General features: G+C 35.7%; 1 protein-coding gene and 1 pseudogene across 2 annotated transcripts in view; one reads left to right on the top strand and one right to left on the bottom strand.

Moving 5' to 3' along the window:
• APM1 (aminopeptidase M1) overlaps nt 1–27,571 on the top strand; it is a 79,478-nt gene that overhangs the window by 16,175 nt on the left and 35,732 nt on the right. For both annotated transcript variants that reach the window (XM_089799853.1, XM_089799852.1), the window contains exon 8: nt 12,897–13,050. In XM_089799853.1, the coding sequence (XP_089655979.1) occupies nt 12,897–13,050 (154 nt within the window). The remainder of the gene's footprint in view (nt 1–12,896; nt 13,051–27,571) is intronic.
• On the bottom strand, nt 415–3,263 carry LOC149538547 (calcineurin B-like protein 1 pseudogene; annotated as a pseudogene).

The following is a 27,571-nucleotide window of genomic DNA, read 5'->3' on the forward strand; positions in this document are numbered from 1 at the left end:
CCATTATTAGTATTTTGCACATTATCATGCGAAGGTTGCTTTTCTTTTTTAGTACTACTATCAAGTTGAGTAATGTCTTCCTTATGTAAATTTTTGTACCTGTTCTTTGCAAGGAGATCTCGAGCCAAAGCATAGCATTTGTTTTTTATTATATCTGTCTTGTTTTGCAGCTCTAGCTAAAAGTCCACATAATCAATGAAAGGAAATTCTTTTTGAAGCTTTGACGAGAATTTGTTATAATCATCGTACAGTCTCCTTACTTTAGTTTTACATTCATAAGGATCTTTGATTTGCCCTTTGTTCTTCACTTCTCTCATCATTACAGATATATTTTCTAGCATGCCGAGCTCTTTGACTCCCTCAACAAGGAAATCTTTAAATGAGCTAATCAATGATGGCTGTGCCTAGAAGCTCTTTAGTTGTAGACAGATTCTTCATGAGTCATTAGACTTATTGGGATCATTCACTTCAATGTTGAAGATAAAGCTTGGAAATGTTGTTGTGATATTCTTCAAATAGGGAAGAGTCATGTACTTCAAAATAGAAGGGTTGCGGACCACAAACTCTCTCCATTCTTCCCTATCAAATTTACCATCATGACGAAAATCTACATCTGTAAATGTCTTATCCAGTATAGATTCAAGAATTTCATCGGTGACTTCTATGTCAGATTCACTCAAAAGGGCTGTTACCATCTGCTTTAGTTCTTCACGTTCAATATAGCTTGTCTACCTCAAATCATAAATTCTGAAAGCAAAATCAACCCTCTCTGCTTGGGGTGCATATGGATGGAAGACATTAAGAGAGTGCACAAGCTCCACAAATTCAATGACTCCATTACGTTTTACATCAAATAGATCAAAAACTTATCTGCAAACAGATTCTCGCCACTTGTGCTTCTGAACAATGCCAGATGGAATTCTTCCTTATGAATTAAGCTGTCATCAATTATAGAGCTACTCAGCTTCTTAAATAATTCATATAGGGTGTCAACTTCATTTATGCTGATTGCAATTCTGGGATTTTTGCACACCTTGCAGCCTGTAATGAACTCTTCTGGATTTTGGCTCAAAATGATTAGAATGATATACTATGTCTAGAAAGAAGATTGGGGTAGGATGATCAGAATGATATACTACGTTTGGAAAGAAGATTAACTTACAAAAATGACTCTTATCTTGAGGAGATTATTTGCTCAAACTGCTGCTTCACTATTCCATGGTATATGTAGTGCTAACACCGTTTTCTTGAGTATCTTCTCATCCTCAATCGTGTGCCAAGTGATAAACTTTGACCACCTACTTGAGTTCCCACTGAAATGCAAATATCATATGAGGATTGTATGCCATACCAACTTGTAGTTATCCATTACTTTCTGTGCACTATAATGTTCCTTGCTGACCGTACCACTATAATGTTCTCTGTTGGATTTGAGTTAAAAAAAATTGAACCAAGCTGACAAGAATTTTATTAAACAATTGGGTTGAAACCAGCGTCTGTAAATCTTATATTACTGCTCAACTCTTCTTTTTATTCATGAAGTTATTGCCCAAAATATATCAAAGGAAAACAAAGGCCAATACATCCAAACTAACCGGAATTGGTAACTGAACATAAACTCGCCACAACATTTATTCATACCATAATATTGATAAGTTTGGAGCTACGTTTTGAATATAAATTCAATCTTACACTAACATTTCAAGTCCATGACAATAGAGAGTAGTAAAGAGGGGACAAACCCGATATGCATGAATACAATAGACATGTGAGTCCTATAGCAACTAGTGAAATCCGTTCAAAATATTGCTTTCACTGTGACTATCAAATGCTACAAATGCTGAAGTGAGACAACTCCTTAGTGTGGCGTTGATGTTGCCGTGTCTATGGAGAGACCACCGGTTGTGTACCGTCCTGTGCAAGAATGAATGCTACACGGCTTGGTCTGCATTAACACCTCCTTCCAACAACTCGTGCCTTCACTACTAGCGTGCGAGTTGGGACTGTGTCCGACTGGGAAGGAACTGACCTGTAACACCTAATATATCCAATAACTTCCTATACCATCAGTGCACCACATGTAACAGGAGCAGCTCCTTGTTTGTCTGCTTAGAGAAGAGGATGATACCGGAGGTATAAGATAGTGCTATCGGTTTAGACCTGAAAGTGACTTCTAGAATTTCTATGGACAAGGGATACTTCTAACCTGCTAGAATGTTTTACATAAGATCTCTTCTATGAAAACTCCAATCCGTAATTGCCTTGCTTAATCGACCAAACACTGTTCCTCCACATAGAAATAAAATAATATAATAATCTATATCCCACTATGAAACTCTGACTGTACTTACTTCTCAGTGCCAAAACCTTCTTGCCGATTTTTTGCCTAGATAATGTATTAGTTCCAAGGAGGAAAGTTGGGGTGACGTCCAACTTCCTTGAATAACTTGAGGGATTTCGTCCTCAGAGTTTTCTAGCTAGTCACATTGAAGCAACCCGATCATGTCATTGTATTCAGTTCATAAATTCTTGTCTTACGTGATTCCACAGGATGACAGGATTCATGGCTTTGATACCACTGTAATATCTCTTTCTGGATATTTTACTAAAAAGCCCTTGATATAAACGTGTAGATTTAAAACTGAACAGAAAGCCAATATTTGATATAAATTCTAGAACTTGAATTGATTTGTAACCAGCAGATTTGCATACAAGAAAACTCAGAAAAGTTTGTTTTATTCCTCCAATATTCAGAAGTACATATATAAACTAGGAGTCCACAAATAATTGCCAAATACGTTACTGTATTATATAGCAGCAATACAATAACATGCAACAATCCAAATAATCCAATCTTATAAATAGAAATAACAATGAGATTGGCAAATGTAGGTAAAACCTGTAAGAAGGCTAGGTTTGCGTCCAACCTCCAAATGCTTCTTCAAGGGTTTGCGTCCTCAAAGATATAACCAGTCACTGTTTCAAGCTCCCAGATTAATATTTGTTTAAAAAATATTATAATCTTCATACCTCCCCATGTGGAGCCTATTGTACCTTTATCACTTTTCCCAATGTGATGCACGCCCTTTTAGGCAATGTGGGATAAAACACTTTTTTTGTCCTTTAGTCACTTAAGTGAACATAATACCTTTTAAAATAAAGTGACAAGTTAAATGAACTTTTAAAGTCACTTAGTCAGTAAACCATATAATCATCAGGCATCAAAATAACTGACCAAATGAACTCGGATAAGCACGTGCCATAGCTCGTTGGAAAACTCTCGGCGAGACGCTTCCAAACCAACATTGAGATTCCATGAATTTTGAGTTCTGTTTACTTACCAAAAATAGTAAGAATCCGGACAACTTGCCAAAATTGCTTTGCTAGGTCTGAAACTAGAAATGTCTAGACCAAATCTCGAACTGAACCCCATAAAGAACATTTTCGCCCTTGAAACCTAGGCGAAGTGAGCCGGCAACACAGAGTTATAATGTCCCAGAAAAAAGGGACATTACACCACATGATTCCACTCCAATATCATCAAGCCCTTGTGAGATATGATTGTTTCTAGCATACGAAAGATGATTGAATGACATGCAAGAAGAGTGATTAATGCAAAAGCTGCTGCTGTAGAGGTGCACCATTACCAACATTCAAGGGGAAATCAATATCAACCAAAGACGCAAATAATTGCTGCAATATAAGGAATGATCACTGCCAAAAATGGAGAAGCTGTAACTACACAGTTGCTCACAAATAAGGCCAAACATCAATGAGTATCAACCCTCACAATGACTCCGTGAATTTCTTAAGTCAGAGTTAAGGATTGGATAGCTGTCCACAAAAATGAACAACGTAATGCACTTCTGAGTGCTGAAGTGAATAGACCAAGGGGGATGGTCTGGACTTTTGTCCAAATCACCAAACCATCTAGGGTTTTTGTCCGACAATTTTATTGGACCTTCAAGCAAAGGTTCAAACTCATAGAGAAAGGGCTCAATAAATATAACAATCTCCAAAATGCCTTCATAGTTTTCCTTTTCCTCCTTTAAGTCTGGTTCAGTTTTGTACAAAGTTTGGTCCTTGTCAAGGTCACCCCAAATTAGTCTACAGAGCCTCAAATTCACTGCAAATTCTGTTAGAGGCACCTAGGAAAATTTTGGAGTGAATTTGGAAGAATTTGCTGCCCTGCGGTCGAACCCAGGCCAAATTTAGTCTTAAAATGATGATTTTTGACTTTTTGAACTTATGCTTTTTTGCTTAATTTGGTCTATTTGACCCTCCAACCCTTAAGTGACCATTGAAAAGCTTGGTTTATATGTCATTTGTGCATTGTGAATGAAAGAGAAAACTTGCTTATATTGGAAAATCCAAATTGACAATTATAGAAGAATTTCTTTAAAAAAGCTATCATACATTTGAATCTAGGGCTTAAAATTTAAATCTTAACTTTTGATCTAGCTTGGTTAGAAATCCTCTAACAAATGCAAAATAAAAATTCAAACTGTCCCCTTGATCTTGAAATATGTTCCATGTTAGCGACGAAGCAAAGTGTATGATGTTGTATGCATGGCTGAATGATGCAATTAATATCTCATTGAATTGAAACATAGATATGGTGGTGTATTTTGCTATGTTCCTTCACTATTAGTACAGTGACGTATGGACTTAGTGGTTGTTGTGTATAAACATACAGGCACACATATATATTTAGGAAAAAGCATATATTTTTGTACTGATGAACCTGAAATGAACCGAAACCTACCCCCAAAATAATTGAACAAATTTTGAGCCCAAATTTCAAACTCGACTCTAAACCGACAACTTAGCTTTCAATTAATGCAGTTTTAGATGCTCCAAGACCTTTATTTGTTCTTAAGTAGCATCTTCAACTGGTTGATTATTCAAATGAACTCAATTTTGTAATGTTTTTGTTCCTCAAGTTCTCTACTTGGTATCGTATTAGTATCAAGTTTCAATCAGTTTTTACTCATCATCTAAGGGTGGTAAATCATCGGTGGTCTGAATTTTGTGCTGAAAAACATGAAACACATTATGAATTGTCTTTTTTGGTGCATTCCAGTTCGAAGAAATCTTCATCAACTCTCTTGAAGATTTTATAAGGCTTATAGAAGTGCAATTTGAGCCTTTTGGCTTCACTAATTTTCATATAGGTTGGCCTATAAAGATGTTAACTTAAGCTTGGGGATAAATTAGACTCACTACAATATCCTCCCTTATGTAAAACCTAGGGAGAAGATTTTTATCCATTACTTATTGGTTTTGCTTCATTGAATCAGTTATCAGTATTACTCATCACTTGTTGCTGCTTTAATCTCTCTTAGTCGATTTGTATATCAATTTGTTGTTATCGCTTGTAATGTCCCCCTCAAATAACAAATGCTAATAATTGCATTAAAATATTAAATATCCCAACATATTTCACCAAGTTAAATAAGTTCTCAAAATCATACATTAGTGAAATATTTAAACATTTTGTCTTTAGTGGGGAGAGTATAATGTTGGACTTCAAATTCAAGAAATCTCAGTAACTTATGCATGTGAAGGAAGGAAAAAGAAGAAATGTCTGGATGGTTACGAAGCTAGGGAATAATAAGAATAGGGAATCATGCAAAATGGGTTGGAGGGTGAATGACAGAGTTTTGAATATATTGCAGATGTACCGGAAAATTGAAACAACCACTGGAGGACATCGGTTGGTCTTCTTTAGGAGGAGCTATTTTTAGAGCCAGGAGATGCTCTTAGAATAGCTAAGAGTTGTGGAATTAGGTAAATTTCAGAGACTCTCATAGAGGATAGAGAGCTAAGGAAGGCTAATAATATCCATGTCGTGAAGTGTATGAGTTTCTAGCGAGTTCACCTAGTCATCAGTGCAAATGAGGTAGTCTTGTTTAATTTTCTGATAGCTGCTATGTTTCTTTGGTGAATGGTGAGGCATGGTTATCAAAGAAAGGAACTAATCAGATTATTTCTAAAGGTGACGATATTATAGAGTGATAAGGGGAGGTGAATCTTAGTCGACGGTAGAGATATTTGATTCAATTTGGGTGTTTATCAAGGAAGTAGCATTGGGTCAGATGAAGTGAAGTTGTGCATGCATACGGTACCCAACATTGTATACGCCAATGTCTAGACTGTGAACGGAAGTTTGTGGTTATCAAATGCTGGAAGAGACTTTCACGAAATCATCTCCAGTTGGATGGGCCATCTAGTTAATAGACAAGTCAAATGCTAGGACTGGGTGTTTAGCAGGATGTTGACAAGCCATATGAACAATTGTTGTTCAAGATGGAGTAGGAGAGACAAATCTTTTAAGAACTTATTGTCTTAAATACCTTATTCAATATTGAATTGTGTCCATGTGATACAACCATCATTTCTTTAAACAATTTACTATTTTGGATGCAACTGGTCAGTCTTTGAGATTAGTCGTTCACAACTTTTGAGCTCGAGACTAATGTAGAATGAAGTGACAAAGTTGCAAAATTGTTATTGGGTCTTAGTCAAAGGTCTTTTGGAAGAACAAATTGTGAGTCTTTTTGTCTATTGGAACTTTGTATGTAATACTATTATTCGGAGGGGTTGGAAAATGATTGTATTGCATAAATTAGTCAATGAAATGCAAGTAGCTCTAATATTGTTTCAATGTTCATTTTTATGATGAATGTATGCTATTGTTTAATCTGTTAATCTAGTGATAAAATCCAATAAGGAAAGGATTGACAAATAACAAAATCTTTGTAACTTGTTGAGTTGATGGTAGCTTTCTTCTTGTGAAGTCCAACATTGATGTTTGAGTTAATAGGATAGAGAGGGGGTTGCATATTATAGTGGTATCAAAGCTCCGGTAAGTTCTTGCAGACTGTGTTTGTTATGCATTCATCAACTCACCACAATTATCTCAGGAGGAATACATCAAATCCAACCCTAGATCAGCAACCTGAGGTTGGACAATTTGATTCATATATGTGGACAATGGATATAGATGCTTAATGGTATTTAGAGTTCCCTAGGGGAGCTTGTTAGAACATATAGGGAAATGACTAACATGCCGATTCAACCTGCAAACAAATGGGTCAAATGTTAACTCAATTGGTGCAACAGAATGACAATCAGGGAAATAATGGAAATAATAGGAATCTAGGACTGAGAAATAATAGGAATAATGGAAACCAAGGACAGGGATCAACCACTATTGGAAATGAGAAACATAGAACTTCTGGTTTTACAGTGAATTCAAGACCGTTAATGCCTACATTTGCTAATGCAAATAACTCAACAGATGAAAATACACAAACAGATCAAGAATTTCGTGGACAGGTTTGGACTGATTGACAAGCAGGGAAGATTTTCAGACTGAGATGCCTCTTTCAAAATATATAGCATTCAGGGAAAGGAATACACCACGAAGAGGAGGTGGCGGTAGATTTGAGAACCAGGACTTGCAGAGAAAGGTCGGCAAAGCTACAATATTTTTTCTTGATGCCTAGGAAAGATTACAACGAGGACTTGGGTTCAAAAATTGGACACTTTCTTTCAGCTCAAGCCCATGGCTGAAGATGAAGCTATAAAATATGCAACCTTGCATTTGGAAGGAAGTACTCATGAATGGTGGTACAATGGGACGATTACTTTAGACCATGATCAAAACGTATCGTATGCAGAGTTCACGGAGAAGCTTACAGCTTATTTTGATAAGAAGGATTCTTAGTTGGATCTTAAGGAATTGGCACAACTAAAACAATTAGATACCAGAGTCTTAAGCTGCAGACTTTAAATAGCGGAGAGTGGTACTTTTTATAGATGGATTGATGGAACGTTTTAACCTGATAAATCTGCAGGATGCAATCAAAAGAGAAAGGTAAATGAAAGCTTCAACTTCAAGGAGTAAATTTCATCCAAGAACCCTTCATTACAAAAAAAAGAACAAAAAACTACACATAAAGATTCAAATTAGACTTTGAAAATGCACACCAGACTCGATGATGAGCAATTAAATGAGCTTAAGAAGAAGAAATTATGCTACCAATTTAGAGAGCCCTGGGGCCCAACTCACAAATGTGCTATTAAGGTTAAAGCAAAACAATTGAAGTACTTAACTGCCCATGAATCAATTTCTGAAAATTCAGATCAACAGTCTGAATTTGACAATAGTGAGGAAGACACTTCATTAAAAGAATCAGAAAAGGAACAAAGGTAGGAAGAGCTACAAGGCACAATCAACTAGCTTCTAGAAATAAGCTCTTTTAGGGTTAGAGGCGTGTTATGTGGACAGTCAATTGTCACTCTCATTGATACAGATGCAACAAATAATATCATTGATGACCAAGTTACCATCCACAAATTGATGACCAAACATAAGTAGTTTGGAAGGCTATTTGAGAAAATGTATTTTAGTAAAGCAAAAAGCGTCGGTGAAATGGTTGCATTTGAGTATCTCTATAACTCTAGATATCACATGTCTATTAAAATGTTTCCATTTATGGCTCTTAATGGGTATGAACCACCATGTTTCATGGATAATATTGAGTGATATTATAGTGGCAAAGGCTAAAGATTTATAGCAGCAGAGTCAAGATATTATGAAATTGTTCAACGAGAACATCCAGTAGGTCCAAAACCAGCAAAAACAATTCGCAGATCAGCATATGGTGGAAAGACACTTTGAGGTTGGTGATTTGGTATACTTGAGACTGCAATTGTATAGGAAATCCTCCCTCAAACGGTGGCTCACAAAATATTGAACCAAGTTTTTGTGGTCCTTATTGAGTTGTTAAGAAAATTGGAGAGGTAGCCTATGAGCTGGAGTTACCGGTAAACAACATGGTACATAATTTCTTTCATGTTTCCTGTTTTAAGCATGATTTGGGTCACAATGTTACTCCATCTATGTTATTACCACCCTTGGATGAAGAAGGGAAGCTGATTTTAATTTCTGAGGTCATCATTGAGACAAGGGAACAAATTCTCAGGAAGCATGTGAACAAGGATTATGTAGTGAAGTGAAAAGATCTACCTATGGAAGATGCAACTTGGGAGAATGAGCAAATATTGACTCATCCAGAGTTGAAATTGCTTGAGGGAAAGCAAATTTGGGAGTGAGGACTGTAATGTCCCTCTCAAATAACAGATGTGAATAATCACATTAAAAATTTAATTGCTAACACTTCCCAATTAGCATTTAATTATTCCAACATATTTTGCTAAGTTTAGTACGTTCTCAAAATCATACATTAGGGAAATATTTTAAAGTTTAGTCTTTAGTGGGAGGATTTTAATGTTGGACTTAAAATTCAAGATATCTCAGTAAGTTACGTATGTGAAGGGAGTGAAAAGAACTCCAAGTTCTTGGATGGTTATGAAGCCAAGCAAGAATAGGAATAGGGGAATCATGCAGAGTGGGATAGAGGTAGAATGGCAAAGTTTTGAGTATATTACAGACATACCAGGAAATTGGAATGACCATTGGATGACATTGGTTGATCATGCAGATTAATAAAAAGGGTCAAACTAATATTATAAAATGGGTAAGTAAGAGACAAACTGGCAAGAAGACAAGGAGACAGGGTAGGGGAAGCCAAAGAGTCATGGCATTGGAGATTAAAAGGAGGACAGTTGGTTTCAATTGTGATAATGCTTGGATATTGGTTTTTTTTCGATTTCTTTTTCTGAAGAATTGAAAGGTCAGATTCAGCCAGCTTTGAGATGTGAACCTTCTAGCTGGAAGATGGTGGACGAAAACCCATTGTTCGTGGAGACATCATATCTAGTGTCTCACTTGCGCTTGAACTTTATTTTGTACTCTCCACTCTTACTGTTATTTACTGTATGTACGGTTGGAGCTGATTGATAATCTACTGAATTTTCGATGGTAATATTCATCTGGGAAAAGATCATTTTGTTGATGGTTATTATACATGTACTACTGGAAATTGGAAGGAAATAATATTTCTCAGTAACTTATATGTGCATTACTGGTTATTCTGCTGGGTTTTATTTTCTTAAATTTATTTGGGGAGTTTTAGGAGATAATACTTAGCTGTCAGATTTGTGCTTGGATCCTTGATTCTGCCTGTGGAAATCCTGCCCGGATCCTCAAGGATCCAAGCCACAGCCTGAGGCCCGCGGATCTTGTCAGATCCATAGGCAGAATCAAGGATCCTGCCTGGGTTCAAGGATCCAAGCCACAGCCTGAGGATCCACAGGCAGAATGAAGGATCCTGCTGGATCCTTAAGGATCCAAGCCACAGCTTGAGGACGCTTGAGGATCATAATTTCACTTTGTAATTCAGTTATTCAATGTGAATGTGTTGATTTTCTTTATAATCATGAAAATAAATCAATTATCAAGTATACTAGATTCATAGATCCAAACTAGAATCACAGATTCATACTATAAAATGATTTAGTTTTAGAATTTTGTATATTTCTCTCATTTTTTTAGTGTACACACACACACACATGAATCCTCCATGAATCATAATTGGGGGAAAAAAAATCCCGAATCCACCGATCCAATTCACGTGCCTGAATCGGATTCGTTTCAGGAATCAGCAACTATGAGATAGTATCCTGACTGGGATATTACAGCAACGATGGTATTCCTAGTATTGCTTGTTGACTTCGAAGATAATGACTTCATGTTTGTATTTGAAGATCTCATTATTTCATATGCATTCATTTCCAAACTGTACAATCCTCATAGATGTTCTTGATACAGGACGATGATATCCAAGTTATGTAATTTCCATTATCTCTTTGTAGATGATCACATAGTCTTTGTATATGTCTTAGGAAACTGTCATATTTATAGGACTTCACAGTTCCTCCTTTATTCTTTTACCAGTAGCTATTATTGTGTCATCTTGACCAAATTTACTAAACTTCTATCTGCAGTAGAGGTCAAGGACTGCCACTACTTGTCTGCAAAGCATCCAGTGTTGGTCCAAAGATGGGAACATTACAAAATCTCTCCATGCAGATTTAAAAACAATTTAGTATCGCATATCAGAAATTGTATTCAGCATCATGAGTCAAAGTCAACGTGTTCAGACATGATTGCATTAGGACACTACTGGTGTCCTTATATTCATGTAAATTAGGAATACAATCATTAAAGTGATATTCAAGCATCATATCTAGCTTACATCAAGGCTTACAAGTCCAATTTCATGGACAAGTATAGACTACTAATGTGAAGGTTAAAACAACTTATTAAGTGTCATGAACAAATAGGGTGGTTTGAGAGTGCAACACAGATGTGCCTTAAAATATGGATGCACCCTCTAATAAGGGACATGGGGGGAGTTCCTTAAGCTTTCCTTTCATTTATGGGGTTTCATGTTGCATTACCTGTACTTCTTATTTGTGGAATGCCAAGGACATTAATAATCCTCGACATGGATCCTTGTGTTTCTTGTGATTGAAGCATGACACTTTGTTGAGCCCTTGTGTTTAATCCTAAACTGCTGCATAAAATATTTGTTGAGGGGATGCTTTTGTTGCTTGATTGGGGTTTTACTTATTTTTAAATCTTATGTAGGAATTTTATTCTAGTTTATCCAAAAGACTAAATAGTGATGCACATCAAATGGGCTGTTGGGCTTTCGAAATTGATCATCTTTCTGATTCCTATATGTTATGGTCTAGGACTATCATAAAAGAATCATATTTTACAGCCCTCTGTTATGTGCATTGCTTCCTGTTTGGTTGATGTTTTGATTTGTGAGTCTCAAGAAAAGGAGGCTAGTAATAATGAATTTCTCTTCAAATATGTAATTGTAGAGTTTTTTGGAAAAGGTGTATGCCAAAAAGGCTTCAACATCGTAAAGAGGTGCTATCATTATGATGTGTAAAACAATTTTTGACTCTCTAACAGATTCATTTTTGGCTTTGAAAAAGCAGTGGAGAATATTTTTAGTTGTCGCGGGAAAAAAGAAGAGGATGCTCATGTCTTTACCACTGTAACCTCAAATTTCTGGGCATGAGGGATGGGCTGCATGACAACTTTAAATGATGGCTACACGAAATTGTAAAATTAACATGTTTAGATGGTTCAAATTAACATGTTCTGCCATAAGCAGCCTTGGGATGGTTGAGGTATGTCCCTGTGCAATTGGGTCGGGATTTTGGATTTCCTCTTGGTGGTTTAGTTTAGCTAACATGCAGAAACTTTTCGTCCCTATTTAACTACCCACTCTTTGTGCAGGGAAATGGAATGTGTTTTCCAATGCTCCTAGCATATCTTTGGGAAGGCTGCTTTATAAGGATTAACTGTTAGAAACAGTCTGTTGAATTCACTGATTACAATGTGAACAATGAGTTTTTTGACATTGATAATTAATGTAAATGGACAGTCATTTTCATTTGATTTAGACTTCTATGTTATCATTGTCAGTTCACCTAAACAAAAAACAAGCAGTTTTTAAAGACAATTTATGATTTCTATGATTAAATTGCAAAGCAGATACAAAAACTTAGAACTACCATAGACAAGGACTGAAAATTATGATTTTAGTATTTACAAAGTACAAGAGCTAGTCAGTATACTTTAGTTTAAGATATCATTGCAAGTTATAATGTACTGTTAGTGTTAGTTAAGAACTTAAGATACTGTGAGCAATGGGATTTCTAAGAACAATATTGTAAAGTGCTCGATATTTTACCTAACAATTCAGTTGTTTACCAAGAAAGGCAAATATCAAAATCCCAGGAAAAAAGAACTGAGAAATGTTCATAATAAATAATCAGTGATACATGATTCTTTTGTGTATGAGTACCACTAGTCTGCAGGAACAATGCTATCATTGGCTCCTCTTATACTTTTTAAATTTGAGTTTCATATTTTCTTACGAGGTTTCTTGAATTAAATACAGATATTTTGGCACTCCATATTCCCTTCCAAAGCTAGATATGATCGCTATACCAGATTTCTCTGCTGGGGCAATGGAAAACTATGGATTGGTTACATATCGGGAAACTGCATTGCTCTTTGATGAAAAGCATTCGGCAGCTGCAAACAAGCAACGGGTACTCCAGCTTTATATATTACTATTTGGTGAAAAGATTATGGCTTCTGCTAATCTTGTCTCTTATTTATGAATATTGGTATGGTTGGCAAATATTTAATCTTGAATTAGTCTGTGGAGAGATTATGGGGATGTGGAGGGATGTCCCTAAGTCATCTACTTCAAAGTGGGCAAGGTGAAAACCTAACTGTTGCATTCTGGTCCCCTTGATCCCCTATGGAGATGAGACTGTGCAAACACATCATTGTGGAACATAGCTTAAAATTACTTTGAACAGTATCATTTTTGATCTCACATTTGGTTGCGATCTGAAGACTCTGAACACACCTTTTTATTATTTATTTTCATCTTCTGTACATGTCTTATGGAGGGTGTTTGATATTTTTTTTGATCAGCATTTTATGCTATTATATTGCATAATAACGAAATATAAGGTACATTTTCTTGTATCAGCTGATTCCAGATGAAATTTACTATCTTCAAACCATTCCATTCCCAAAACTACCCCTATTATACCCCATACATCACAATTGCTCATCATCTATTAAAACAACAATTCCCATCGAACTAACTACTTGCAAACTATGCACATTGAGTGCAAATACCACCCAACCACTTAACCTTACTGCCCGAACCATTACAGAGCTGACAAAAACCATTAACAAGACAACACTAAAAACAAGAAAGTCAGACTTTTTTGACCATTGTACCAGTAGTCCTCAATCTTTGTAGTGTCCCTGTTTTGGGATTGCCCTAATTTTCCTCTAGAATCAGAAGTTCCATTAAAATGAGAACTGTAAAATGGTTAAAGATATAACTTCACCATGCCTTTTAACAAGATAAACCTTTATTTAGATCTTGCAATCACCAAATAAGGAACAAGCATATGCAAGCTGACTATATTGCTAGTTTATTATAATCTGCCTATATGGTTAAGTTTTCTCATAATAATTCTTAAATATGGACTATCTTTCACAAAGAGTGGCTTTGTATGATGTAACTCATGCCCATTCCACTGCAGGCCTTCTATCGTTGCCTTTGTATGATGTAGCTCATGCCCATTCCACCACAGGACTCTTGCCTCTGTACGATTTAGCATGGCCCGTTCCAGCGCATGCCTTGTCCACTTGACTTTGTACGATGTAGCGTGGTCTATTCCACTTACCTATCTCGCGAGGTATTAATGCTACTTTTCATTGTTGCCTTTGAGAAAAATTTGTTATTCTCCCAGTTGTTTTCCCCTTTTTGATTTCTTTTTCAAATGGAACGTCCTCCTCATTATCTCCTTTCAGTTTTGGGAGTCACACTTAAATTTTTCAAATGCTCTTGTGAAAGGGTGACACCCTTATACATTTACATGGAAACAACTATTGCCCCTTTCACTCTTTATTTAATCTTCACCTCTCTCTCAGTAATCAAATCCGTCTTTACTAATTTTAAGATAGGCAGATATCCAATTTAAGATTCACATATCCTTTTCATATTTTATTCTTCCTTCTCAAGTCTTATTTCAGACCCCTCTTTATATTTCTGCTCTAAATCTGCACTAGATCTGTACTTCTTTTTTTCTTGATTTTGTTTGATCCTTCTCCTTTATATCTTTCCATGTGAAGGAGAGGTCACACCTCTGCATCATGTATGCCTTTTAGCATGAGTCACAACCATTCATAGTTGACCCTCTTTTGAAGAGTCACAACCTTAATATAGTTACAATTCTTTCAAAGAGTCACAACCCTATCGAAGAGTGACAACTCTTATGAATAGTTACACTCACAACCCTTCACCTTTTGAAAGTCTTTTTCCTTCCCTGTCCTTTCCCTTAATACTTCCTTGATTCTTATGCTCCATTCTTTCTTCATCTTTCCCGTTTCCCCCAAATGATGTTCTCATCTCTCCTTTCATACCTCTTATCTAAGGGAGACAACTTTCCCATTCATGCTTTTAGACCTTTTGTTTAACTTAACCAATATTTAATTATTTTTAATTTAAGTATTATTGTTTATTTTTTAATCCTATTTCAAGAAGGGGACTTGGTAATCTTGAAAATAACCTTGCCTTTTTTGTTTTCTTTCTTTATTGTGCCACACTTACCTTTGTCCTCGAAGTACTTGAGCAATGAAACCCATCCAAGCCAAGCCTCACAATTGTCAAAGGCACCCCATATCAGAAAGGGTTGCGCTGAAGGTCCAGTTTTAGCCACCATGTGCTAATTGCCATTAAGCACTCTTGAACCCCCACCCGGTCCTGCCATTGCTAGAACCACTGTAAGTCTTTGACACTTTTATGGCTTCATGCACTCCATCACTTACTCCACATCCCCATTTGAAACTAATTTTAATACCCAAGATAAGAAAACTGAGACAATATCAATATTAGAGCGATACTGATGCTCGAATTTCATGAAGGCCTTGCCCAAGATAACATCAATGAACTGCCATAACATGGGATCATTCAATCTGAAAATACTCCTCAATTGTTTGGCTTAATCTTACCCAGAAAGCATTGCTGCTGCTTAAGACACACTAGAGTAAAATTGACTTCCACTGTATCCTGTAGGTTGAGCGTGCAAAACATGGCTATCTCATTAAATGTCATTACCAAGTATTGCTATAATACACCAAATCAAAAGCCAACTGCACTTCATCTATATCTCGGTAATCTTCACACTTTCCCCTACTAGCCATCTCTTTTAATGATGAGTAATGTGTCAGCCATGGCATTCCCTCCCTCTTTAATATGGTTGTTTATGATTTCGTCAAATGTGCCAAGTAATAAATTTATCTTTTTGATGAATTTGTTTAAACACCATATGCCTATCTCACCTTTAATAGTGGCATTAACTATATCCAAGAATCACCTTCAAGGTGTAAGCACAATGTGTTAAGCTTTTTCACCATCAACTCCACATTAAGAGCCGCCTGGACTTCAGCTTCAATATTCATCCCATCATGGAGACAAGTGGCTTCAGTTGCCAAGATATCACCTTTCCAATCTCGAGCCATAAAACCAGCATCAAAATGACCTGGATTACCTTTTGATGAGCTGCCAAAGTTCATTTTTGTCCATCCCTGATCCGTAGGTTCCTGATTCTCCATAAAGGCTTCATGCTCCTATGGTTCAACCCATGCCTGCAGAGGCCGTTCGATCTTTTTCTCAATTTGAACCTCAAAATACATAGCAACCACCACGAAACTTATATTATAAAAATGATGTTGATTCAGTTCCCTTTCCCTTGATCTAGCCAAAGTCCTTTATAAATCTAACTCAGAATTGTTTTCTAACATATTAAAATGAAGATCTTGTAAGACTATGCTTATAATTAGCAATACGAAGTCTTATACAATGAGACTGTTTACATGAAGTCATGTTCCATTCTTTTTAGAGGGTGATTAATCATTTTGCTAAGCTTGAAAAATCTCTCAAAATAATGATAAATTATGGATTAGTTTGGCTGTCAAGGGTCATAGTTTTGCTTGAGACTTGCCTGCTCTACTGCTTTGTGAATATGAAGAAGTTATTCTTCTATAGTTAGCAGTTATATAAAGAACTTGTAAGCATATCCTTCTCGCTGGCAATACAATGGAAAACATGGCCCAAAGAATATATACATAAAAGAAACGGACCCTAAGAGTTTAACATGCTTTCTGACAGTGCCGTATTTTTAAACATCCTCAAAACCAAAATAGTTTATTTTGTCAAATGAGAGTGAACTTCTAGCAAACCAAGGAAATGAAGACAAGCAATGTAATTCATCAATGAAGACAAAAACATACCAACTGCCATGTTGATTTATTGGTTGTGGACTTATTAAGTTATTGTGCACTGACCAATGATTGCCTAATGCTCTTTATGTGGTGCTCCTTTTTAAGGATTCACAATGATGTCTCTCTCTCTCTCTCACACACACACAATTGTTGGACATAGTGTTGTCATTTATGTCAAAGGTGTTGTCAGTGTTGTCATTGAATGAGTGTCATCTCTTATCAGAGCAGTTGTGTACTATGAAGGATATGCAATGTTGTACTGTAATATTGGAGATCTCTATGAAGAAAGCTAAAATTATCTTTATTTACCATTTTCAGTCGTTTGCAGAGGTCCAGAAGCGTCTGGGTATGTTTTTGAGATCTGTTGCTCAGAAACTATTTGCTCTGGCTTAATATTAGTTTTGTATTGCATTCTATCATAGTAATGCCTTTTGGCTTCTGGTTTGGAATTAAAATAATGAGAGGCTGATCTGCTGCGGACAAACAATTATGGGTGACAGTGTGCTCACTGTGTTTGGTTGGTGACTTTGCCAAGGTTCCCAATGGATGCTTCTGATTACATGCAGTAGCTGGAACAAGGATGTGAAGCTTATTTGGGACCAGTTGAGATTGTGTTGGGCAATGCATAACCTATCCCCTCTCCAGGTGTAACGTATTTGCTTTAGATCCAATCTCACTACACATTTGATTAAGGAATTTGTTTGTGGCTGACTTGCGTGTAAAAATGTTCTAGACTGACATACAAATGTAATAAATGAATGAATGCATTTGATTCAAATGAGATTCATTCCGACAAAAATGAGTGAATGTTTAAAAGTTCTGCAAGCTGAATATTTGATAAGGAGCAGATATGAATTGAAATGTACGAATCAATTAGTAGATCCTATTGTAATGGGCACCTACCGGTTATAACTTCATGAAACACTTTGCAAGCAAGCTCTAATACCACTATAATGGGCTCTGATACCACTGTAATGGGCACCTACCAGTTATAACTCCGTGAAACACTTTGCAAGCAAGCTTTGATACCACTGTACTGGGCGCCCTAGAAATGCCCAAGAACTAAACCAATTGCTGAAAGCGATTTTGATGTCTTTGCATAGGATTCAATCCACATAACATGAGCAAGAAGAAATTTATGCAAATTGAAGTTTGAACTGCTGCTGAAATAATATTAGTTCTCAAAATGATAAAATCAAATACATAGTAATGTATTCCAAAGGCCAAACCCCAAGGGAATGACGTCTAGAACGTTACAAGAGAGGATGAACGTCCTTTAATGCCAAGACCAAATCTCTAACTCACCCCTCCAAGCTTTTATCAAATGCAATTCACAATCATCCGATGCTAATCAATGAGGCTCCCACCTTTATTTATACTTTCCCTACACCCTTCTAGAAGGAAATCAAATATTAATTAATTGCAAGTACTAGAAGTTTCCCCCCTCCAATAATTAATGCACTCTCTAGAAACTCCTCCCTTGCAATACAATAATTAATTGTGCTTCTAGAAAATTAAATTACTAGAAGATGAACATCCTCTAAATTACTAGAGGGAATGATGTCTAAAATGTTACAAGAGAGGATGAATGTCCTCTAATGCCAAGACCAAAGCTTTAACTCACACCTCCAAGCTTTTATCAAATGCAATTCACAGTCATCCGATGCTAATCAATGAGGCTTCCACCTCTATTTATACTTTCCCTACACCCTTTTAGAAGGTAATCAAATATTAATTAATTGTAAGTACTAGAAGCTTCCCTCTTCCAATAATTAATGCACTCTCTAGAAACTCCTCCCTTGCAATACAATAATTAATTGTGCTTCTAGAATATTAAATTGCTAGAGGCTTCCCCCTTTCCAATAATTAATACAAACTCTAGAAGCTTCTCTCTTGTAATACAATAATTAATTAAATTAATTAAATATAAAGTCACCTTTTAATTTTTAATTTATTTAATGACTTTAGAGGAAATTAATTTAATTTCCTCTTATGCTCCACTTAGCCTTTGGAGAACGTGAAGGCTAAGAGCTCCACTTAGTTGCTAAAAAAATGGGGACATTACACCTATATAGTTGGAGTGAGTGTTCTGATGTAGATCAGACTAGATAACTTTTAAAGTTTGAGTTGTGAAGGTCTATGATATCTCTTGTTCCTCCTATCTGTATTTGAGATTGGTGTCCCAGAATGTAAGTTGCTGCTCAATTTTGTGGATTAAGGGATTGGTGTCCCCTGTAGGTTGGTGCCTACAAATCTAATCAGGGTTTGGTATCTTAAAATATTGTAATTTCTTTATTTTCTTTATGAAGCTGGATTCGGGCACTCAAGCAGCTATTCTCACCATAGTTTTTCTCTTTTAGATTTCCATGTATATATGGTATTTTTATGTGTTGATGCATAATTGTGTTTATTGTTTGCATAGCTGCTAGCCACATCTTCACAAACACATTTGGATGCGCTGACATGTGAAACAATATGCAGCAAATTATGCCTTCACAAGAAAAATATTCTGTATTTATATCCCAATCTCTCATGTTACAGAGAAATAACACCATCTTTGAAGCATTGTTGCAAGTTTCAACAATAGAGAATTTGATCTTTGTATCTTTAATCCAATACCTGTTTCTAGGAATCTTTCTCTCCATCATTCTAAAGAAAAAATTGCCTTATTAACAAAAGATTCTCCATTCTAAGAGCATACAAGACATTGCCAAAGAAGCCATTCACAAATTCCTCTGCTTCCATAGTATATATTATATACTATACATATGGTACTTAAAATGCTAAATATGAAAAGATGTATACCAATATAAGACATAAATGATAAATATGAAGTATAAGTTCATGACTGCTATTACTAGTTTAGTCTTATATTGCATTGAACAATGAAAGAGATAGAAGTCCCAATTTCTAACTTCTATCAAATAAATTAAATAATCGAAGATTGAAGATTCAAATTCAAAAGTTATAAATATCAATTTATCAAAAGTATGAGTATCACTATCTCATTGATGTCTTCATAAAGATAAATCATAATTGCATCAAGCGTGATATGATCACAATGTTCAATGTTCATTTTTTCATATATCCAAGTCTCAAGATATAAAACAAGTACATAATCAAAATGTCAAAGCCCAAGGGCCACCAAAATGCTATAGAGCCCTGAGAAAAATTGGCTCCACTGTGCATGTAATTATGATATTGATGTGTGGGTTGTCCGTCCACCCATCCTTGATGATGCCGCATCCATACTCCCAAATTGGCCTTATTTTCTCCATCTTTATACTAATCTTGGCATACTCTTTATCCAAGATTGTAGTTCACAATTTGTGCTTGCTTGGTGGCACAAATGATGGTCCTCCTCTCCTTGCCACCAACTACATCATCTCCTCATAATAAGGAGACTGTGTCACATGAAGAGGCATGCCATTGGAAAAGAAAATCTACCAATGACATCCTCTATCTCTTCTCTCATGCGGGCATTAAATAAATCAGTTATGGGGTTACCTTGAGATGACACCATTCTTTTCCCCTTGCTCGATTGTGCTTCAGCCATAGCACTAGATGTAGAGGAAGGACTCGAGGCTGCCCCTCCAAATGATGTAGATTTTTGCTGCGGTCTAAGAATAGGAACATGTGGCTGCCCCTACTCAGAAACCTATTGAAGACTTTGAATTTGGTAGGTACCTCAACTCCCAAGTCATCTTGAAGACTCCAAAGCTTGATGAAGTCAATTTTGTAAAGCAGACTTTTTGATTTCATCAAGAACTTACATGCACCCATCCCTTTTCCTATCCAAAATAGGAAGCGTGCATTCACTCTAGTGATGCTGCCAAACCATTTTGTCCCACAATGTTGCATTTTAACTTCCTAGTACCACCAACTGATGTTGTTTGTGTAGTTATCCTTGTGGCAAACTGTTTGCAAAGAGATTTAGGATCATAACTACCCCTAGCCCACTTTGCCAAAAGAGTGGAGGGGCAATCTGTAGCTAGTGGATCAGGTGGCCAATTATCTATTGATTGAGATTCAGATTCCTCACTCTCTTCATCATTTTGAGGGTTATAATCTTCTTGGCTGCTATGAGAATGGCCCTCTAATTCCACCTCATCATCACTATGATTTGACCTACTTGAGTCATGATCTTGGGAGCTCATTTTCACACTATTTCACAACATGAAAAAAAAAAAAAAAAAAAACATTCTAGTTTCAGCCTATGCCCTTCTTCAAAATCACAAATCTTTAATTAAAATTTGAGCAACTAAAATCTAGAAATGAAATTCAACTAAGAATTAAAAACTACAAAATAGAAACGAAAATCAATGAACTTGACTTGGAAAATCAGAAAATAAAATTTAAAAATCATGAAAAACCCTACCTTTTGCTTGAAAAGTCTCTTTAAGAAACATCTTCCTTCTCCTCTTCTTCTTGGTCCTTATCTCTCCTCTTTGCCTTCCAACCACTCTCTTCACTCAAACATGCACCCTTTAATGAGCTCTTCACTTTCTTCTTGCTGCAATTGCAAAAATTGGATAACCAAGAATGAATATAAATGAGAAAACATAGAAATTTTATGGGATCAACCTCAAAATGGGCCCCACATACACCAGGGCTAATAAATATAATAAACATTACAAAACATTTGTTTTTTTTAAATTTTGCACTTTCTATCCGTCCCTTGGAGGGTCGAGGGACATGTCCTCATCTCCTTATCCCCACAGGATACAGATATGTGGGGACATTCCCCCATCGCTGATGAGACAATAGTGAAATGGTGGCACTGTTGGGTATGCGGAAATGTCGCCCCCCCGCCCCAGGTGCATCCCCATCTCGGGTGCGGCAGGGAAAAAGGGCGGGGATGTATCCTCTGTTACTATGATAATCCCATTTGGGTGTCATTTTTTTATACGAGGGTTTTGGTGTTTTTGTAGAGATTGAGAGGTTTCTTTGTCGTTATTGGTCCACACTGAGCTATCGAGTCCATTTGTTAAACTTTGTTCCAGAATCTCGCACGTTTATGGTCGTTTTTCTGCTGTGAAAGCTTGGCTACAGTATCCAACCTGTTTTACTGGGTACCTATTATTTTTCAGAGGAATGCTTCTTGTTGGGTGCAATTTGAATTTTTTTTTGCTGTCTCTAATCAGTTAGTTGTCTTAGTCATTTTATTATGGTTCTGTTTCTTTTTATTTTTAGAATTTTATTATGGTTCTGTTTCTTTTTATTTTTAGAAACATTCTTTCCTTATTTTTCTATATAAGGAGACTACATCCCCATTTGTACTCACTCAATCATTGAATAATGAAATATTATTACACGTAATGTCAATCACTAGAACTACATGTATCTACAATTCCTGCAACAAATCTGTTCGCTTTTTTACCTACTTCTTTCTATATTGTGGGCCAAATTGGACATTTTGTTCTTTGACGACTTGTAAACTTTCTGGAACCATAACAAATGCCTTGAATTTTAACTCATACTTGTGGACTTGCTTAAAAGATCTAATGTTGTCCTTATTCGTCTCATTCTTCTTCTGAAATGTAGAGCCACTTGATGCAGATGCAGGGGCTTATGGGGATGATGATTCAAGCAGATTCAACTATTTCAATTTCTGCCTTGCAAATACTTCTTTGATGAGCACCTACCCTAAGGTGTTTTGCATCTTGTTATTTATAGTTTGGTATCATAAGATTTGCTAAAATAAGGGTGTGCATCCAGTTATCATCTTGTCAAGAGGCACTTCCTAGATCCATATGATTTGGCCATTTATGCTTTCAAATTATTCAGATAGATGAGGCTATTTTGCTCCTCCTTGACCTGGAGACTGCCTAGTGTCTTGATCTGTTCACTGACTGACAAGTATCACTAATTTCATACATTTGTCTCTGTTCTATTAAAGCACATATAGATTACTACACTCGATGGGCTAATGGGCTATGTCTTGATGCAAATAACAACTTGGCCAACATTGTTCTAGCTTTCTGACTATTCAAATGATGCTAGACTCCACCAAACTGTCTTTAGGTGACTAAGTGTAGGTAGATTTTGACTAACAGATTTTCTTAAGGTAAGCTCTAACAACTTAAGCTAGTTTTCATTTCTTGGGAGAACCAATTGATCCCTGGTGTTCATAATCAAGTGTGATAGAATTAAAGTATTAAAGGTTTCCCCTTCACTCTTGGAACAAAGTTAACAAACCCCATTTATAAATTATCACTCCCTTTCAATATACATATACCTTGATAGCCAAACTGGCCAACATTCTATGCTTCCCTCTATACCCATCAGAGTGATGACATGGAAGAGAAGTTGTCAATGTACTAAATATCTCAATATACCAAATCTTCTGATATACCTAGCAGTATATGGGGAAAAAGTGGTACAAGAGAGTGGTAGTATGAGAAGCAAAAAATGATCTTAGGTCTGATTAATGCAGTACCTTCTCAGAGAGATTGTTGAGGCTTTAAAACTCATAAAGGTGTGTCAGAATCATAAGCCTTGGACTCCTCTTTGACATTGTGCTTCACTTGTGTCCAATTTATGGGCTGAATGACAGGTCAATGGATGAGGAAAAAAAAGAAGACACAAGATTCTTTTGAGATTTGCTTTTTTATCTTAGCAAGAAACGCACATGTTAATAAAGCAGAACCTAACTTAAATAAGTCCATATTTTTTTTGCAAAATGACAGCTTTAAGGAAAAAATATACCTAAACAAAGTTCAAACACAAGTGAAAAAAATTACATTTGAAGGCTCTGAATCTAAACTCTGAATGAGAAAGTTATGCTTTCTTAAAGATTTGTCTCCCTAGTGGGTATGCAAGTGCATTTATGTCCTCAGGGGCTAAGCAAATAATGGCAGAGCTAAAAACTCACTGCCCATTTGACTTGGGCCTAAAATCCTCAAGCTCTTTTCTTGTGCCTTTTTTCACGCCCATATGTCAGAGAATGAAAAGCTTGGTGCACATAAGAGCAGGGTCCATCTTTCATCGAAAAGTCAGATCTTCATGCCAATTTTAAACTGCTGTTTATCATTGGAATAGAATTGAAACAACACCTGGAACTGGTATTCTCAACCTAAGTTACAGGATTCGGCGAACTTCATGCATGAAGTTTGAAATTTCCCAAATTTCAGCATAATCTAAAAAATTCGTTTAAATTTGTCCTCTAATTCGTACGGAACCATTGACTGGCTTTTCATTTTAATCGTTCCATAGTTTCTTAAAAAAAGTGCAGCTCGGGCAGTCCACCGATAGAAAAGTATTCACAGCAAATGATCCAGTCCCACTGCGACAACACTGCGACAACACTTTAGACGCATGAGACTAATTAAGCGAGAACTCCATAGGGTAAACAGGCTTCTCATCAGGGTAGAAAAGCACAGATTGTCATCTGGCATAGGATTCGTGGGCTTGAACACTGTGTAATAAATTGATGGATCTATTGCCGTCGTAGCTAAAATAGAGGCAGATGTTGGCGATGAAAGGAGAGCCATGGTCTTGGAGGAAGTGGAGAATAGAGCCCATGCTATGCTTCACGGATAGCTAGCTTTTTTGAGATTGTCGAGCTCTGTTTTGATAACAATAAATTGCCGCTGCTTATCACTACTCTCGTGTTCAACAAACATTTAAATTTTTGTTGAATGTTTAATTTTAATTTTGCATTTCATTTTGTTTTTATTTTTAATTTGTGTCTTATAATTTTTAAATTTTTTTTTAGTAATATGGAAGAAAAATTATTATTTTTCAATTATATTAATATTTTATTATAGTTATTTATTGTTTATGTGTAATCTTAAATGTAGTAAATGAAATTATTTTTTATTTTATTTTATTTTTTAAAATTAAAATAAAATATCAATATATTTTGCATTTATGTTATAAAATGATAAAGTTAAATTAATATATTTTGTTCTATAATTTTTTTATATTAAAATTATAAACCACTTTTAGTTGTATTTATTTTCAAAATGTGATATTCTTTTATGAAGATTTCAAATCTATGTTGTAATGTTAAACTATCTTTATAATTTATTGGACATACATAAATTATTTAAAATACAAAAAAATTTTATAAAGTGAATTTAATGTCAAATTTTTTTCGAATTTTTTGCCCTTGTTGAACTTTATCCAAATTTCATGGTCGTCGAACTCGAACTCGAACTTGAACCTCGTGACTTAGTTCTCAACCATAAACATAACCTGCATTATTGTTTGCTCTTGTCAATGAGCTCATATTGCCTGCTGTAAATTTTCAAACTGTAGATTTAAATCACCAAAAATATGGGGCTAGCAAGCATTTCACCCATGCCCTGCAATTTAAATAATTCAAATGTGTTGATTTATCAGACTTATTTAAAGTATATGGAGATCTTGTTTCTTATTCTCAATTCTTTTGTATATATATTGTTCTTTATGATACAATAATACTGCAATTATCAATATTTTTGAGCAGTATCTATATATATAGCAGAAATCTTATGTTTGGGAAATGTAGAAGACTGCAAATGTTATGTATTCTGTATATCCCTTTTGCAGTTTCCTTTTACCACATATACAGTGGTCGAACTTCATGATGGTACGTGACTGCCACGATGGAGTCACGTGCCATTGTGGCAATCCTATATAATACCCTTGTTAATAAAGTCGGGCAAACGACGACTCATGAAAGTTGATAAACATTAATTATTTATGCAGTCGCTTGTTATAAATGTAATTTGATTTAATATATATTTATTGATAATGGTAATTACATATATATACCGATCAATATATATATATGTGATATTAAGTTCATTTTCTAATACTGTGTAATAATAATGCTTATATCTATTGTGTGTGTATATATATATATATATATATATATATATATATATGTGATATTGAGTTCATTTTCTAATACTGTAATAATAATGCTTATATCTATTGTATGTATATCATACTAAATATATATATTCAATGGGTTATATCCGACTGAAACTACAATGGCATTAACAAAATGTGCATAAAAGTGTGTACTAGTGGCTTCCACAACACAGTAGGCTTCACACAACTCCAATAAATCTGCCAGCACACCACAATTGTCCAAGAAAAACCACTGCAACGTTGAGTGTGCAGTCTCTGCAAATCTGTGTAGATAGTGTGAAAATTCAAAGTACAGTACTAGCCAAAATTCTAATATATAAAAAGCACATTAATGACAGATCTGCAAAATGCGGAGATCCAAAGACTAGTAACAAGCTGAAATAAACAAACCCATGGAATTGTAAAAACCATCCCCAGTTGCTACTAATTTTTTAACACCAATCATTAAATTATTCCACCAGAAGTTCTCCATTTAATTTAGAAGTGGTGATTGTAAAATTCCTTCGTTCACAATGATGAGAACAACTTAATATCACACTTCATGCTTACTCATGATAGTGTTTAGTTTCCATAACTAGGTTTTTCTGTAGATCCTTACCTAAGCCTCGAGGGTTCTCTGAAATGACCCTGCTTATGTATCCTATTGTGGTAAATCAGAGGCTTCATAGTTCATAGTTAGAGGGAGATCAGTCTCCCTCTTTTACAAGATCTCTGATCTCCCTTAACCACAACTATCAATTAAGTGTATATTTTAATATAGTCCCATCATAATTAAGATACTTGTTAACCATTTTAGCCCCCCCCCTCTTTCTAAAATGACGACGTTGATTAGTCTTGTAATATCAAGGTTGACGGCCATGTCCACGTTCTTGACTATTCATTTATTGCCATGCAGCTTAAAAAGGATACATAAAAAACCTTAGTCATATTTTTCTATATCCTTAAGTCTTCAGACCTTTTGTATTCGCATGTTATACTCTTAAGAAGTTTCAAGTTGTGATCTTGTGATTCATGCTTGTTCACATGGTTGCAAGCAGTTATTGCCTAATTGTCAAGGGCCTGGCGACGGTGCGACACAGTCTTCTCAGCGGTCAGTGCAACTTCGCAAGACAAAGTGCTAACATTCAAATGCAGGTTGCAAGGCTGCAAAATGTCTTTGGTTGCTTCGTCACAAAGAGTTAAGCTTAAATCATGGTTAGAGCTGCGAAATGGTGAAAGCTTCTTGTGCACATGTTCGTAGGGTTAAATGCTAAACCCTAGTTGCAGGTTGCGATTACGCAATGTTGATGTGTGTTTTATGACCCACCAAATAGTAGAACAAAATACCGAAATATCTTATCCTTTCTTGAATAAAGTCTTGTGTATGTTAAGATTGCTAGAAGATCATACAATGACTTCAAGGTTCCTTTAATGCCAGGTCTTGATTGTAGATAAGATTGGTTGTTGATGTGATTTGCTGATGATCACAAGGGGCCTTACGTGTTTATTCAGATTCATTTCAAGCCATACTGGATGTGGGAGTTATCTTAAGGTTTTGCAATGAAGTACTTTGGGGTTTTCACAAATATGCAAAAATTAAATAGGATAGGGTTTAGTAATTCTATTCTAACCCTAAGGGTAGCAATGACAATAAATAGTACTCTAATGGACAAATTCCTCAAATTACCCAGCTCCGCTTCGCCAAGTTATACTACAACTATGCATAACTGATGCAATCTTCAAGGGTTATGCCAAATATTTTCATACCACTACATACGCCATCATAAAGAACAATGTATACGAATGATAGAAGTTAATCATATGCATGGAAGAGGTTTAGGCTAACTTTGCACAATGAGTTAAAATCACTAAAATGTCAAAAGTATGAACCAAAGGAATTCATAATACACCATTATA

This window comes from Cupressus sempervirens, chromosome 9 (assembly GCF_028749045.1).
Source record: "Cupressus sempervirens isolate cs-2001-9-10 chromosome 9, ASM2874904v1, whole genome shotgun sequence".
NCBI classification, from domain to species: domain Eukaryota; kingdom Viridiplantae; phylum Streptophyta; class Pinopsida; order Cupressales; family Cupressaceae; genus Cupressus; species Cupressus sempervirens.